Consider the following 14,072-nt stretch of genomic DNA (forward strand, 5'->3'; position numbering starts at 1 on the left):
GCCAGCCAACCACTTACCATCATTGCTCTCCACAGACAGCTGCAGGCCCAGGTTCTGCTGCGGGATGAGGACCCAGTGATTGCTGGTTGCTGTGATATCAAATACCAGCCAGCCTTCCTCTGCAGCCCAGATTGTCCGAGAATCCAGCAGGAATAGATCAGAATCCCTGAAAAGATATAAATGCTTAGCATTATTGTGAACCGGTACTGGCAAGTCTTAAAGCACATCTCCAGCCTCCCCACCCCCTACCCAGCATCTAAGATATAAAGATTCCCCAAATACTTCCCTAAAATCAAAAGGTTTTTTTACCTTAATGCATCCTCTGCATTAAAATGGTTGTCAATATGAACAAAGCACATCCCTCTATAGTGTGTACTTGCCCCAATCCAGTGCACTAAGTGTTATTTCTGCTATCTGTATGAGCTACTTCTGACACGTTTTCCTGACACCAAGAGAAAAATGGTGACAGGGGAGGGACCTCCAGCAGATTGACAGCCTCAGCTCGGACCTCCAGCAGATTGACAGCCTCAGCTCTGTTCCTGTGAGCTGTGTGAAGGGTGGGGTTGTCTCTTCCCTCCAATCAGCTCTCAGAGCTTTCCTCACTGAGCTCTGCAGTGTCATTTCAGCTCTCCCACCCCCTGCTTTCTGAAATCTCAAACAAGCTGTATAAATTCTGCACTTGGAATTGATGTAGAGAAGTCTGTAGATAAACAGGTACAACTTACGTAGGAGGATTTGTTTCATCTCTATGTATCACCAGTCACTTCACTGAGTATATGTAAGAGTTTACAACCATTTTAAGGTACAGAAAAAACACTACATGTCCTACCCCCCTCCTTTCGCACCCCCGATTCCTAAACATTTTCCTGGCTCCTTTCTTCGCTCCAGCGCTGTCCTGGTTGCGGCACCACTCCCTTCACTTCCTTCTCTCGCAGGATACCCTGAGAGTCCAGCTGCTGTCGGTCAAACGTCTGTGAAGAGGGAGCGGGGGCGTGGCTTATCACAAGTACTGTGTGTGTCTGTGGACATACACAGCCTGGCTCAAGAGAAGCTGGCTTGCTCAGGAGGATTAGGAACAGACAGCACTGGTAGGGGAGGTAAGGGACTGCTCAGGGCAATATCATTACACAATGCAGGTCAGTATAACAGCTTTTATTTTATAAAAAAAAAAAAAGAAAAAAAAAAAGCACTATAACATCTAATAGCATTTTTGCTGGTCACCTGACATTACAGGTCCTTCCTTTTCTAGCATGGCATCAGCAGTTCTTATTGCCACGCTGAAGGGTCCTCACACACGGTGTGATGAGATGACATCCCATGGGGGTGTGTCCATGACAGCCTGAGCTACACAGTGTGATGAGATGACATCCCATGGGGGGGGGGGGGGGGTCCATGACAGCCTGGGCTACATGGTGTGATGAGATGACATCCCATAGGGGGGGGGTGTCCATGACAGCCTGGGATACACGGTGTGATGAGATGACATCCCACGGGGGGGTGTGTCCATGACAGCCTGAGCTACATAGTGTGATGAGATGACATCCCATGGGGGGGGGGGGGTGTCCATGACAGCCTGGGCTACACAGTGTGATGAGATGACATCCCATGGGGGGAGTTGGGTGTCCATGACAGCCTGGGCTACACGGTGTGATGAGATGACATCCCATGGGGGGGGGGGGGGTGTCCATGACAGCCTGGGATACACGGTGTGATGAGATGACATCCCATAGGGGGGTGTGTCCATGACAGCCTGGGCTACACGGTGTGATGAGATGACATCCCATAGGGGGGTGTGTCCATGACAGCCTGGGCTACACAGTGTGATGAGATGACATCCCATGGGGGGGGGGGGGGGTGTCCATGACAGCCTGGGCTACACGGTGTGATGAGATGACATCCCATAGGGGGGTGTGTCCATGACAGCCTGGGCTACACGGTGTGATGAGATGACATCCCATAGGGGGGTGTGTCCATGACAGCCTGGGCTACACAGTGTGATGACATGACATCCCATAGGGGGGGGTGTCCATGACAGCCTGGGCTTACAGGAAGTGGCTGCATGACACTGGGTGACATACCGAAATTTACTTCTTGTGCACACCCTCAAACGTCTTGCTCCCGGTGATTTTCTTGTGTCAATGGTGGCAGACATACGCATTCATACTCCCGAGGAGCCCAGCGCAGGACTGATTCAACTCTATTGAACATTTGTAAGGGATACATTATTAGTTGTCATCCAATGGCCAAAAAAAAAAAAAAGACGCTGGGCACAGATGTCCAGCAAGAATCCTGGAAAATACACTAGAAACTCCCTTTAATTACTTGAAAATTTTAGTTTTTGTCCCCAGGAAGTAGAAAAAAAATATCACCCAAAAGTCCCAAAGCAGTAAAATTTTAAGCATTCATTTACTGCATTAAATTTTGTGGCAGAAAATGCTTCAGTTTGTGCATTGCAATCTCTGGCCTTTAAACCACACTGGAGGGGAGGGGTTTGGGGGGGGGGGCAATTATTATTGGTCTGCTGTATTACGACCTCGGCTCCCCCCCCCCTCCCCCAGAGAGGCCGGTAAATTCAGCTCGTAAAAAGGTGGGTCCGGCACTATGGAGAATGTCAAGATATTTATTGAAATTCTTTACGTAGAATCGGCCCTCTGAGGGAGCCATAAAACATGGCCGCTGGAAATACAGAGCCAGGTTCAAGCATCTCGACACCCGCAGTATAATTGATGAAGTGCTCTGGGAAGGTTTGTGAGGCTGTCGACTTCCCCTTCCAAAATACCATTTATGTTTATTGTAGGATGTCAACTAAGGGATGGAGACCTCAGTTTTGGGTGGATATGATGGATCTCCTAAAGGCTTTTCCTAGTCTGGCAGTGAGGTTTCCCCCCCCCCCCCATCTCAGCAGTCTGCAGCAGAGAGGAGGACATTACTCTTCCTACAGATCCTGCGCCTCTCTGTGCAGATGTGGCACCCCCTCGTCTTCACTTCCCCTGGTCTCGGCATTTGGCAGCAGACTCCAGCCCTCCTCTGGTCCTCTGCCAGATCCTGCACTTTCTACTACCCAGCTTCGCCCCCCAGCCTCTAACCGGCAGCAGCACAATGTAAGGGGGTGCACTAAGATGTAAGGAAGGGAGGGGGGCTCTTGACTTCTGATGTAAGGGGGGATGAGGTGCTCTGGACATCTTACAGATACAACTGGCCCTTTGAGGGTAACCATAATGCTGATGCTGCCTGCCATGAAATTGAGTTTGATACCCCTGACCTAGAGGGATTCTGCAGGTGTGGGATATACAGAGTTACATTGTGCCAGCTTGGACCAATGTAACTATGTATAAGAAATGCCCCAGAACAGTGCTCTCCAAACTGTGGCCCTTTGCTTGCCTTTACCTGGCCCTGGGGAACTGTTTCTGTCACTGTTACAAGACTCTATTCTTCCCAATGACACGAAAGACGGGGTACTATTCCTCCCACTGACACCAACAATTGGGCACTATTCCTCCCACTGACACCAACAATTGGGCACTATTCCTCCCACTGATACCAACGATGGGGCACTATTCCTCCCACTGACACCAACAATTGGGCACTATTCATCCCACTGACACCAACGAAGGGGTGCTACTCCCCCCACTACCAATGATGGGGTACTGTTCCTCCCACTGATACCAATGATGGGGCACCATTCCTCCCACTGACACCAATGATGGGGCACCATTCCTCCCACTGATACCAATGATGGGGCACCATTCCTCCACTGACACCAATGATGGGGCACTATTCCTCCCACTGATACCAACGATGGGGCACTATTCCTCCCACTGACACCAACAATTGGGCACTATTCATCCCACTGACACCAACGAAGGGGTGCTACTCCCCCCACTACCAATGATGGGGTACTGTTCCTCCCACTGATACCAATGATGGGGCACCATTCCTCCCACTGACACCAATGATGGGGCACCATTCCTCCCACTGATACCAATGATGGGGCACCATTCCTCCACTGACACCAATGATGGGACACTATTCCTCCCACTGACACCAATGATGGGACACTATTCATCCCACTGACACCAATGATGGGACACTATTCCTCCCACTGACACCAATGATGGGACACTATTCCTCCCACTGACACCAATGATGGGGCACTATTCCTCCCACTAATACCAATGATGGGACACTATTCCTCCCACTGACACCAATGATGGGGCACTATTCCTCCCACTGATACCAATGATGGGACACTATTCCTCCCACTGATACCAATGATGGGGCACTATTCCTCCCACTGACACCAATGATGGGGCACTATTCCTCCCACTGACACCAATGATGGGGCACTATTCCTGCCACTGACACCAATGATGGGGCACTATTCCTCCCACTGACACCAATGATGGGGCACTATTCCTGCCACTGACACCAATGATGGGGCACTATTCCTGCCACTGACACCAATGATAGGGCACTATTCCTCCCACTGACACCAATGATGGGGCACTATTCCTCCCACTGACACCAATGATGGGGCACTATTCCTCCCACTGACACCAATGATGGGGCACTATTCCTCCCACTGACACCAATGATGGGGCACTATTCCTCCCACTGACACCAATGATGGGGCACTATTCCTCCCACTGACACCAATGATGAGGCACTATTCCTCCCACTGACACCAATGATGGGGCACTATTCCTCCCACTGACACCAATGATGGGACACTATTCCTCCCACTGATACCAATGATGGGGCACTATTCCTCCCACTGACACCAATGATGGGGCACTATTCCTCCCACTGACACCAATGATGGGACACTATTCCTCCCACTGACACCAATGATGGGGCACTATTCCTCCCACTGATACCAATGATGGGGCACTATTCCTCCCACTGATACCAATGATGGGACACTATTCCTCCCACTGATACCAATGATGGGGCACTATTCCTCCCACTGATACCAATGATGGGACACTATTCCTCCCACTGACACCAATGATGGGACACTATTCCTCCCACTGATACCAATGATGGGGCACTATTCCTCCCACTGATACCAATGATGGGGCACTATTCCTCCCACTGATACCAATGATGGGACACTATTCCTCCCACTGACACCAATGATGGGGCACTATTCCTCCCACTGACACCAATGATGAGGCACTATTCCTCCCACTGACACCAATGATGGGGCACTATTCCTCCCACTGACACCAATGATGGGGCACTATTCCTCCCACTGACACCAATGATGGGGCACTATTCCTCCCACTGATACCAATGATGGGACACTATTCCTCCCACTGATACCAATGATGGGACACTATTCCTCCCACTGACACCAACGATGGGGTGCTATGTTTTTTATTTATTTTATTTAGTATTATATATTTGTTCTGATAATAGGGTTGAGCATATTGAGGTATTATTTATTATTGTATACAAGCAGCCATTTGAGGTATAGGCGGCAACACTGGTCCTTGTATTCCGATGGCGGAGAAGGCTTCCACTGTCATAATACAATACCACAGCGGGAAGGATTCCCCCATTAACGTTGAATGTGTGGATGGCGGAATTGATGCATTTTCTTTCATTAAACCCAGCGGTTGAACGAAAAAAATGCATTTGATGCTTTAAATTTCCCCATAGGCCAGGGACACCCTCTAAACAGCTTGAACCTCCCCACACAGCAGGTGACCCTGTTAAAAAGGCTTCTATTTCCCCCGGGGCCTGGGAACCCCTTGACATGGCCCAGGAATAGAAGTCTTTTGTGGTCAGGCAAAGGAAACCGGTCTAAATCACCCCCCCGCCATGACGGTTTAGGACCAGGCATCTGGAAGACAAGGATGATAGATATATGGGAGCAGCCCTCATAGCAGCAGCCTCCACAATGAGTCAGACATTTTGTCTCAGGTCAGCCATATTTATGCCAGACACGCTCTGCGCCGTCACAGCGATGGAGTCTGCTCTCTCCACAGGCAGAGTGTCCTCACCTAAACCCGATTTTATAGCGCGGAGTACATTTTCCATTCTGTCCATGCCACTGATGTGGCTTCAAAACACAGATTGGAAAGAAGTTAAAGGGTTTTATTCGGTTTGGCTGAACACGGCAGCACGATCGCCTCTCTTTTACTAGAATCCAGGGGGGGGCGGCAGCAGGCGTACAGTGTGCACCGTGCGGCGCTCAACCACCCGAGTGTCCACGGCCTGCGATCGATTCACAGCGGTGAGCTTAAAGGGAAAGGACCGTGTACTCCGCTACTGCCCGTGGTGAGCTATTGTTGGGCTATGACGTGATTTATTCGACTCATTTGCTGCGCCATTCATTTAAAGTCATATTCATCCTGTTCTTAAAGTGGAGTTCCGCTCAACCTATCAAAAAATAAAAGTCCGCAGCTACAAAAACTGTAGCTGCTGACTTTTAAAAAACAGCCACTTACCTGTCCCTCGGTCCAGAGGTGTCTCCCCCGCAGCCCGTTTCACCGGCTGTCCTGTATTCCATGAGACCGGCATCTTCAGTGTGGGCACCCAGAGGTGACTGCTTGCGGCTTTACAGCCGAGTACCCACTGCGCATGCGGGAGTAGTGCTGAGCTTCCTGAATGGTCCTGTAGTCTTCTGGGACCTGTCACGTGTCCAAAAAGACTACAGGGGGGGAGGACACCTTCCGCTTCTGATTGTCTAGGCGATCGAACCGGAAGTGGGAGCGGGTACCTGTCAAATTCGGGTACCCACTCCCCTCCGCCCCCAAAGGTGCCAATCCTTAATGCGGAGCGGGGGAGAAGTCCTTAAAGCGGAACTTCCACTTTTGGGTGGAGCTGCGCTTTGAACTAGCGCCAACATAGTAAAAAGATTTACATTCAAATGGTTAGCACTTCCGCCTGACAGTACTCAGGTCGTTGGTTTGAATCCCAACCACGGCACCACCTGCCTGGAGTTTGCATGTTCTCCCTGTGCCTGCGTGGGTTTCTTCCGGGTACTCAGGTTTCCTCCCACACTCCAAAGACATGCTGGTAGGTGAATTGGCTCCTGTCTAAATTGTCCCTAGTATGTGTATGTATGAATGTGAGTTAGGGACCTTAGATTGTACGCCCCTTGAGGGTTAGGGACCTTAGATTGTACGCCCCTTGAGGGTTAGGGACCTTAGATTGTACGCCCCTTGAGGGTTCGGGACCTTAGATTGGACGCCCCTTGAGGGTTAGGGACCTTAGATTGTATGCCCCTTGAGGGTTAGGGACCTTAGATTGTACGCCCCTTGAGGGTTAGGGACCTTAGATTGTACGCCCCTTGAGGGTTAGGGGACCTTAGATTGTACACCCCTTGAGGGTTAGGGACCTTAGATTGTACGCCCCTTGAGGGTTAGGGACCTTAGATTGTACGCCCCTTGAGGGTTAGAGACCTTAGATTGTACGCCCCTTGAGGGTTAGGGACCTTAGATTGTACGCCCCTTGAGGGTTAGGGACCTTAGATTGTACGCCCCTTGAGGGTTAGGGACCTTAGATTGTACGCCCCTTGAGGGTTAGGGACCTTAGATTGTACGCCCCTTGAGGGTTAGGGACCTTAGATTGTACGCCCCTTGAGGGTTAGGGACCTTAGATTGTACGCCCCTTGAGGGTTAGGGACCTTAGATTGTACGCCCCTTGAGGGTTAGGGACCTTAGATTGTACGCCCCTTGAGGGTTAGAGACCTTACATTGTACGCCCCTTGAGGGGTAGGGACCTTAGATTGTACGCCCCTTGAGGGTTAGGGACCTTAGATTGTACGCCCCTTGAGGGTTAGGGACCTTAGATTGTACGCCCCTTGAGGGTTCGGGACCTTAGATTGTACGCCCCTTGAGGGTTAGGGACCTTAGATTGTACGCCCCTTGAGGGTTAGGGACCTTAGATTGTACACCCCTTGAGGGTTAGGGACCTTAGATTGTACGCCCCTTGAGGGTTAGGGACTGATGTGAATGTACAATATATATGTAAAGTGCTGTGTAAATTGACGGCGCTATATAAGTACCTGAAATAAATAAATAAGTGGAAGAATACCTATCCTGCAGCTCTGTGTAAGGGAGCGATCGACAATGGCTCTGAATTCCTGAGAGCTGCAGCATCACCCATTGACTGACTGGTGCTGTCAATCAAATCCCTGTAAGGAGGCAGTGGGGGTGTGGCTTGCTGGCACTGTGTGCGACTATGGTCACGCACACAGCTTGGCTCGAGAGCCTGCATGCATGGGAACCTCCTCAGCAGCCAGCTTGTTACAGAGGGAAGGGGGAGCAGACAGTGACAGAAGAGGAGGTGGGTGACCTTTCTACTCAATATTGTTGTACAGCGCAAATATAACCCCTCCTTTTTTTTTTTCATTATAAAAAGACTATCAATTTAAAAAGTTAAAGCTTATACAAGTAGTTTTTACTGATTGGTTTGACATCTGCTTTCCACTGTTTCCCTAAATTTTACATCAGCATTACTCTCTATATACAATTTTTATTTTACAAATAAACATTTACGACAAGGCAAAGAAGGGAACTGCATGCAGAGATTCCCAGGAATCCCTAAATTTACCTAAATTTTATATCAGCATTACTGATTTTACAAATAAACATTTATGACAAGGTAAAGGATTCCCAAAGCACTATGGATAGCTTATGGACAGCACAACTGATGAAAACTTGCTTTGCAGTTCCCTTCCTTTTGCTAGAGTTATAACTAAAAAAAACTATTTATGTTTTGTTTTTTTTAAAGTCGAACTATAATAAAGAAAATGTGTGCAAAAATATACATAAACATTTACATATCTGAATGGGCGTTCTTTAGGGCAATGAAAAAAGAAGGGAACTGCATGCAGAGATTCCCAGGAATCCCTAAATTTACCTAAATTTTATATCAGCATTACTGATTTTACAAATAAACATTTATGACAAGGTAAAGGATTCCCAAAGCACTATGGATAGCTTATGGACAGCACAACTGATGAAACTTGCTTTGCAGTTCCCTTCCTTTTGCTAGAGTTATAACTAAAAAAAACTATTTATGTTTTGTTTTTTTTAAAGTCGAACTATAATAAAGAAAATGTGTGCAAAAATATACATACACATTTACATATCTGAATGGGCGTTCTTTAGGGCAATGAAAAAAGAAGGGAACTGCATGCAGAGATTCCCAGGAATCTCTAAATTTCCCTAAATTTTATATCAGCATTACTGATTTTACAAATTTTACAAATAAACATTTATGACAAGGCAAAGGATTCCCAAAGCACTATGGATAGCTTATGGACAGCACAACTGATGCAACTTCCCAGGAATCTCTAAATTTCCCTAAATTTTATATCAGCATTACTGATTTTACAAATACAAATACAACTTGCTTTGCAGTTCCCTTCCTTTTGCTAGAGTTATCACGAAAAAAAAATGTTTTTTCATGTTTTTTTTTTGTTTGTTTTTAAAGTCTAACCATAATTAGGAAAACGTGTGCAAAACTATACACAAAACTCTACATATCTGAATGGGCGTTCTTTAGCCACTTGCCTACCAGGCACTTATACCCCCTTCCTTACCAGGCCAATTTTCAGCTTTCAGCGCTGCCGCACTTTGATTGACAATTGCGTGGTCATGCAACATTGTACCCATATGAAATTTTGATCATTTTTTTCTCACAAATAGAGCTTTCTTTTGGTGGTATTTAATCGCCACTGGGCACTTTACTTTTTGCGCTATAAATTAAAAAAAGTGCAAAAAATTTGAAAAAAAAAAAAAAGTTTATTTGTTTCTTTTATAAAATTTTTCAAACAGGTATTTTTTCTCCTTCACTGATTTGCGTTGATGAGGCGGCACTGATGGGCACTGATAGGCAGCACTAAAGGGCACTGATAGGCAGTACTAATGAGGTGGCACGGATAGGCGGCACTGATAGACAGCACTAATTAGGGGTCACGGATAGGCGGCACTGATATGCAGCACTGATAGGCGGCACTGATAGGTGACACTGATGATGGGTACTGATAGACGGCACTGACTGGCATCACTTCTGGGCACTGACTGGCGGCACTGACTGGCACAACCCCTGGGCACTGACTGGTGGCACTGACTGGCAGCACTGCTGGGCTGCACTGGTGGGCAGCACTGGTGGGTGGGCACAGGTGGGCACAGGTGGGTGGCACTGGTGGGCACGGGTGGGTGGGCACAGGTGGGTGGCACTGGTGGGCACATGTAGGTGGCACTTCTGGGCACAGGTAGGTGGCACTGCAGAGTGGCACAGGTGGGTGCACTGCTGGGCACAGGTGGGGGCACTGCTGGGCACAGGTGGGGGCACTGCTGGGCACAGGTGGGCGGGGCTAGTGGGCGCACTGCTGGGCGGAACTTGCGGGTGTCACTGCTGGGCACCGATCATCAGGGCACTGATCATCAGTGCCCTGATGATCGGTGCCGATCCCCGCTCTGACAACTGCCGGTTCTCGGCAGTACTTTCCTCACGATCTGACAGCGTGAGGAAAGTGCAGCCGAGAACCGGCACTTGCATTTCCCTGTGATCAGCGTGTCATTGGACACCGCTGATCACGTGGTAAAAGGCCGGTGGGATCGGCCTTTCACCACATCACGTGATCAGCTGTGTCCGTAGGACACAGCGATCACGGAGATCGCCGGGTGTGCGCCCCAGAGCGCGTTCTGGGAGGACGTCATATGACGTCCACTCAGAACTGGCCGGCCGCGGTGAAGCCGTCATTCGGCTATGCACGGTCGGCAAGAGGTTAGGGGAATGCAAGAAGAAGGGAACTGCATGCAGAGAGTCCCAGGAATCTCTAAATTTCCCTAAATTTTATGACATTTATGACAAGGCAAAGGATTCTCAAAGCACTATGGATAGCTTATGGACAGCACAACTGATGAAACTTGCTTTACAGCTCCCTTCCTTTTGAGTTATCACTAGAAAAAATTTTCATGTTTTTTTTTTTTTAAGTCTAACCATAATTAGGAAAATGTTTGAAAAACTATACACACATATCTACATATCTGAATGGGCGATCTTGTTTAGGGCAATGAAAGAAGAAGGGAACTGCATGCAGAGATTCCCAGGAATCTCTAAATTTCACTAAATTTTATATCAGCATTACTGATTTTACAAATTTTACAAATAAACATTTATGACAAGGCAAAGGATTCCCAAAGCACTATGGATAGCTTATGGACAGCACAAATGATGCAACTTCCCAGGAATCTCTAAATTTCCCTAAATTTTATATCAGCATTACTGATTTTACAAATACAACTTGCTTTGCAGCTCCCTTCCTTTTGCTAGAGTTATCTTGAAAAAAAAATGTCATGGTTTTTTTTTGTTTTTTGTTTTAAAGTCTAACCATAATTAGGAAAAATGTGTGCAAAACTATACACACATATCTACAGATCTGGATCGATGTTCTTGTTTAGGGCAATGAAAGAAGAAGGGAACTGCATGCAGAGATTCCCAGGAAAAGAAGCAGCAGTCATGAACGGTTTTCTAATCTACTTGAAGCAGAACTAAAGACAAACCTTTGAGCCATTTTGGATAAAGTAAGGGAGGGTCAGATGTTTTCCCATTGAGAAGTTTTCCTCTCATTTCCTGTCTCATAGCCAAAACAGGAAGTGAGAGGAAATCCCTCCGAAGTGAGGGAATCCCTGGCTGTCCCCATTTGAAGATTTCAATTTTATTCCTGTCAACCCAAAATTTGGGATTTTCTTTCACGTTCACTCATGCAATAACTTAGCTCTGAGGAAGTGAGTTCAACTCCCGAAACGCGTTAGCACTTTCCACTACTTGGGACCGTCCATTGTGGCTCTCTCTCTCTCTCTGTTTTTATGACCTATTGGTTTGCGAGTATCCATTTGTTTTTATCACAATAAATTTCTTTGATTCATGGTAATCCACGAGGGGGGTGCGCCCTCTTTTTATTCTTTTTTACTCATGTGCTAAATTGGGAGGGTGACACAGACAGCAATAATACCCGATGGGTTCTAGTCCCTCCCCAATCTAAAACTAAAAAAATACTTTTGCCTCCACTAAGTTGGGAGTAGCCTCTAGGAAAGGTGTCAGGGTCCTGTCCACGGCAGAAGTTCTGGAAGATCTGGCATTTCTGCCAGTACTCTGCATGGCCGCAGAAGTACACATCAGCCTCAGTTTGGTGCCAGACGGCCTTTATAAGGAGGTTCATCACTTCCTCTAGTTGCTGGATGATCTCTAGCTCCCCGTGCCCTGTTCCTGGTTCCTGTTTCCTGTGATTCTGACCTGTGATTTCCTGTTACTGACTCGGCTTGCTCATGGACCGGTCTACTCTGATTTACCCCTGATCTGACCTCGGCTTACGGATACTCTCTCTCTCCTCTGTGTATGACCTCGGCTATCCCATCTGACTACGTTTGTTCTGATTCCCACCTGTACCTGACCTTGGCTTGAACCGGCTACCCAGTAAACACCTAAATCCCGAAAGGGCTTACATACCATGCACAGGCGCCTCCTGTCTGCAGACCTATCTCCGTGCACCAGCTGTGCTTCTGAGTGGACCACCAACCAGCACTCCTACAGGTGACCTGTGCAACTTTGGGCCTGACTCCCGCTGCCCCACTCTCAGGGGAGTCCGGAACTTAGCCGCAAGGGAAGCCCTCTCTCCATTGGCCTCCATCACCAGGTACGTGATAAAAGGTTTCATGTACGAGTCTGATCATTTCTACCCTGCTAACAGGAAAAGAAGAAGCTGAGTGGTTGATAGGAAGGTAAAGGGGAACGTACCACCAGCACAAATCCCGGACGAGCCCCCAAGCTGCCTGCACACAAGATCGTTGGACCTCCCCATTACTCACTTTCCCTGATGTTCCTGCAGGACCTGGTAGATGCTAATCTGGAAGGTCTCATTGTCGAATCTCTCTTGAATATAGTCTTTATATATCCTGAATTCGGCTGCCGTTACTGCCTCTCCTTCGGGAATTTTGGCCAGGTCAAACCGGAACTCTCGATGGTGGCGTCTTTGGTGAAAGAATTCCTTGTCGTGTTCCACTGAAAGAGCAAACACATGAGATTGGACTCATATTACTTCCGATGTCAACCAGCAAGCTTACAGAAAATAGATGTGGTAAATAGACGAACGTGCCCAAACATACACGCAAACTACAATCTGACAATCAGCTGGTTTTTTTTCCTGACCAAAAATTTCACAATTTGTTGATACTTAGACAGCAACACAACTGCATGTTTGAGTGGAGTGTGGGTCATGCTTTTATTGCCGTCTGTGTCCATCCTAGGGAACATTTATCCTCTCTGTCCTGGTGACTATTATCGATTATTCGATGCTACAGTTGTCACCAGAACAGGAAGTCAGAGGGCATCTTTCAAATGGTGACACCTGTCTATGTTGGGACTTCTTGTCACTTTGGAGAGATTTCCATTCATTTCCTCATGCGTCTCTAGGACAGGAACCGAGGGTAAATGATCCCAATGAGGCACAGACAGCTACTCTTTTACAATGTATCTAAAAATAAAAGAAATTTATATCAGTTGAAGATACACTTTAATTCCTTCCTGTCTGCCCCTGCATCCTTTAACCAGTTTGGACCACACGGGTGGCGGGAAGGATCGGCGATCATGTGACCACAGTGCTCATATGACTGGAAGCTGGTCCCGCAGGCTACCGACCTTTAGCCTGGAAGGGCTAAGGTATAACTATAGGCAAAACGTTTTTCCATTTTGGATGCAAGGGTCTTTTTTTTTTGCAAGTGGCAAGCTGCTCCACAAAAGATACTGCGGCCATGTTTTTCGGTTTGCTCTGTTGTTTCGGCATCCCATTTCAAATAAATGTACTTACAAATGAACATACAATGTAACATAGGTGCAGACAGGTGGGAATGGGCACCTATCTGAGGCCTGCTTTCTATGTCATGCCTATGAAGTAACCGCAGACACCACTTACCAAAGCTTTTAGAAGAAAAATATGAGTTTACATAGGCCAGACGTAGTGAAGACCACGCTTGTTTAATACCCCGTTGACAAATTCAGGTGCCTAATCAAGCTGCACACCAGTCAACCCATTAGCATCTATGGGCCCA

General features: G+C 47.6%; 1 protein-coding gene across 1 annotated transcript in view; it reads right to left on the bottom strand.

Annotated features, from left to right (window-relative positions):
• Nucleotides 1-14,072, bottom strand: part of BMP7 (bone morphogenetic protein 7) — a 78,998-nt gene that overhangs the window by 21,160 nt on the left and 43,766 nt on the right. The window contains exons 2-3 of the mRNA XM_089664023.1: nucleotides 12,834-13,026; nucleotides 18-166 (exon numbers count right to left, since the gene is read on the bottom strand). Coding sequence (XP_089520149.1) covers nucleotides 18-166; nucleotides 12,834-13,026 — 342 coding nt within the window. The remainder of the gene's footprint in view (nucleotides 1-17; nucleotides 167-12,833; nucleotides 13,027-14,072) is intronic.

The sequence above is a fragment of the Staurois parvus genome, unplaced genomic scaffold, assembly GCF_062004578.1.
Source record: "Staurois parvus isolate SC_StPar_1 unplaced genomic scaffold, SC_StPar_1.0 ptg001812l, whole genome shotgun sequence".
Classification (NCBI taxonomy): domain Eukaryota; kingdom Metazoa; phylum Chordata; class Amphibia; order Anura; family Ranidae; genus Staurois; species Staurois parvus.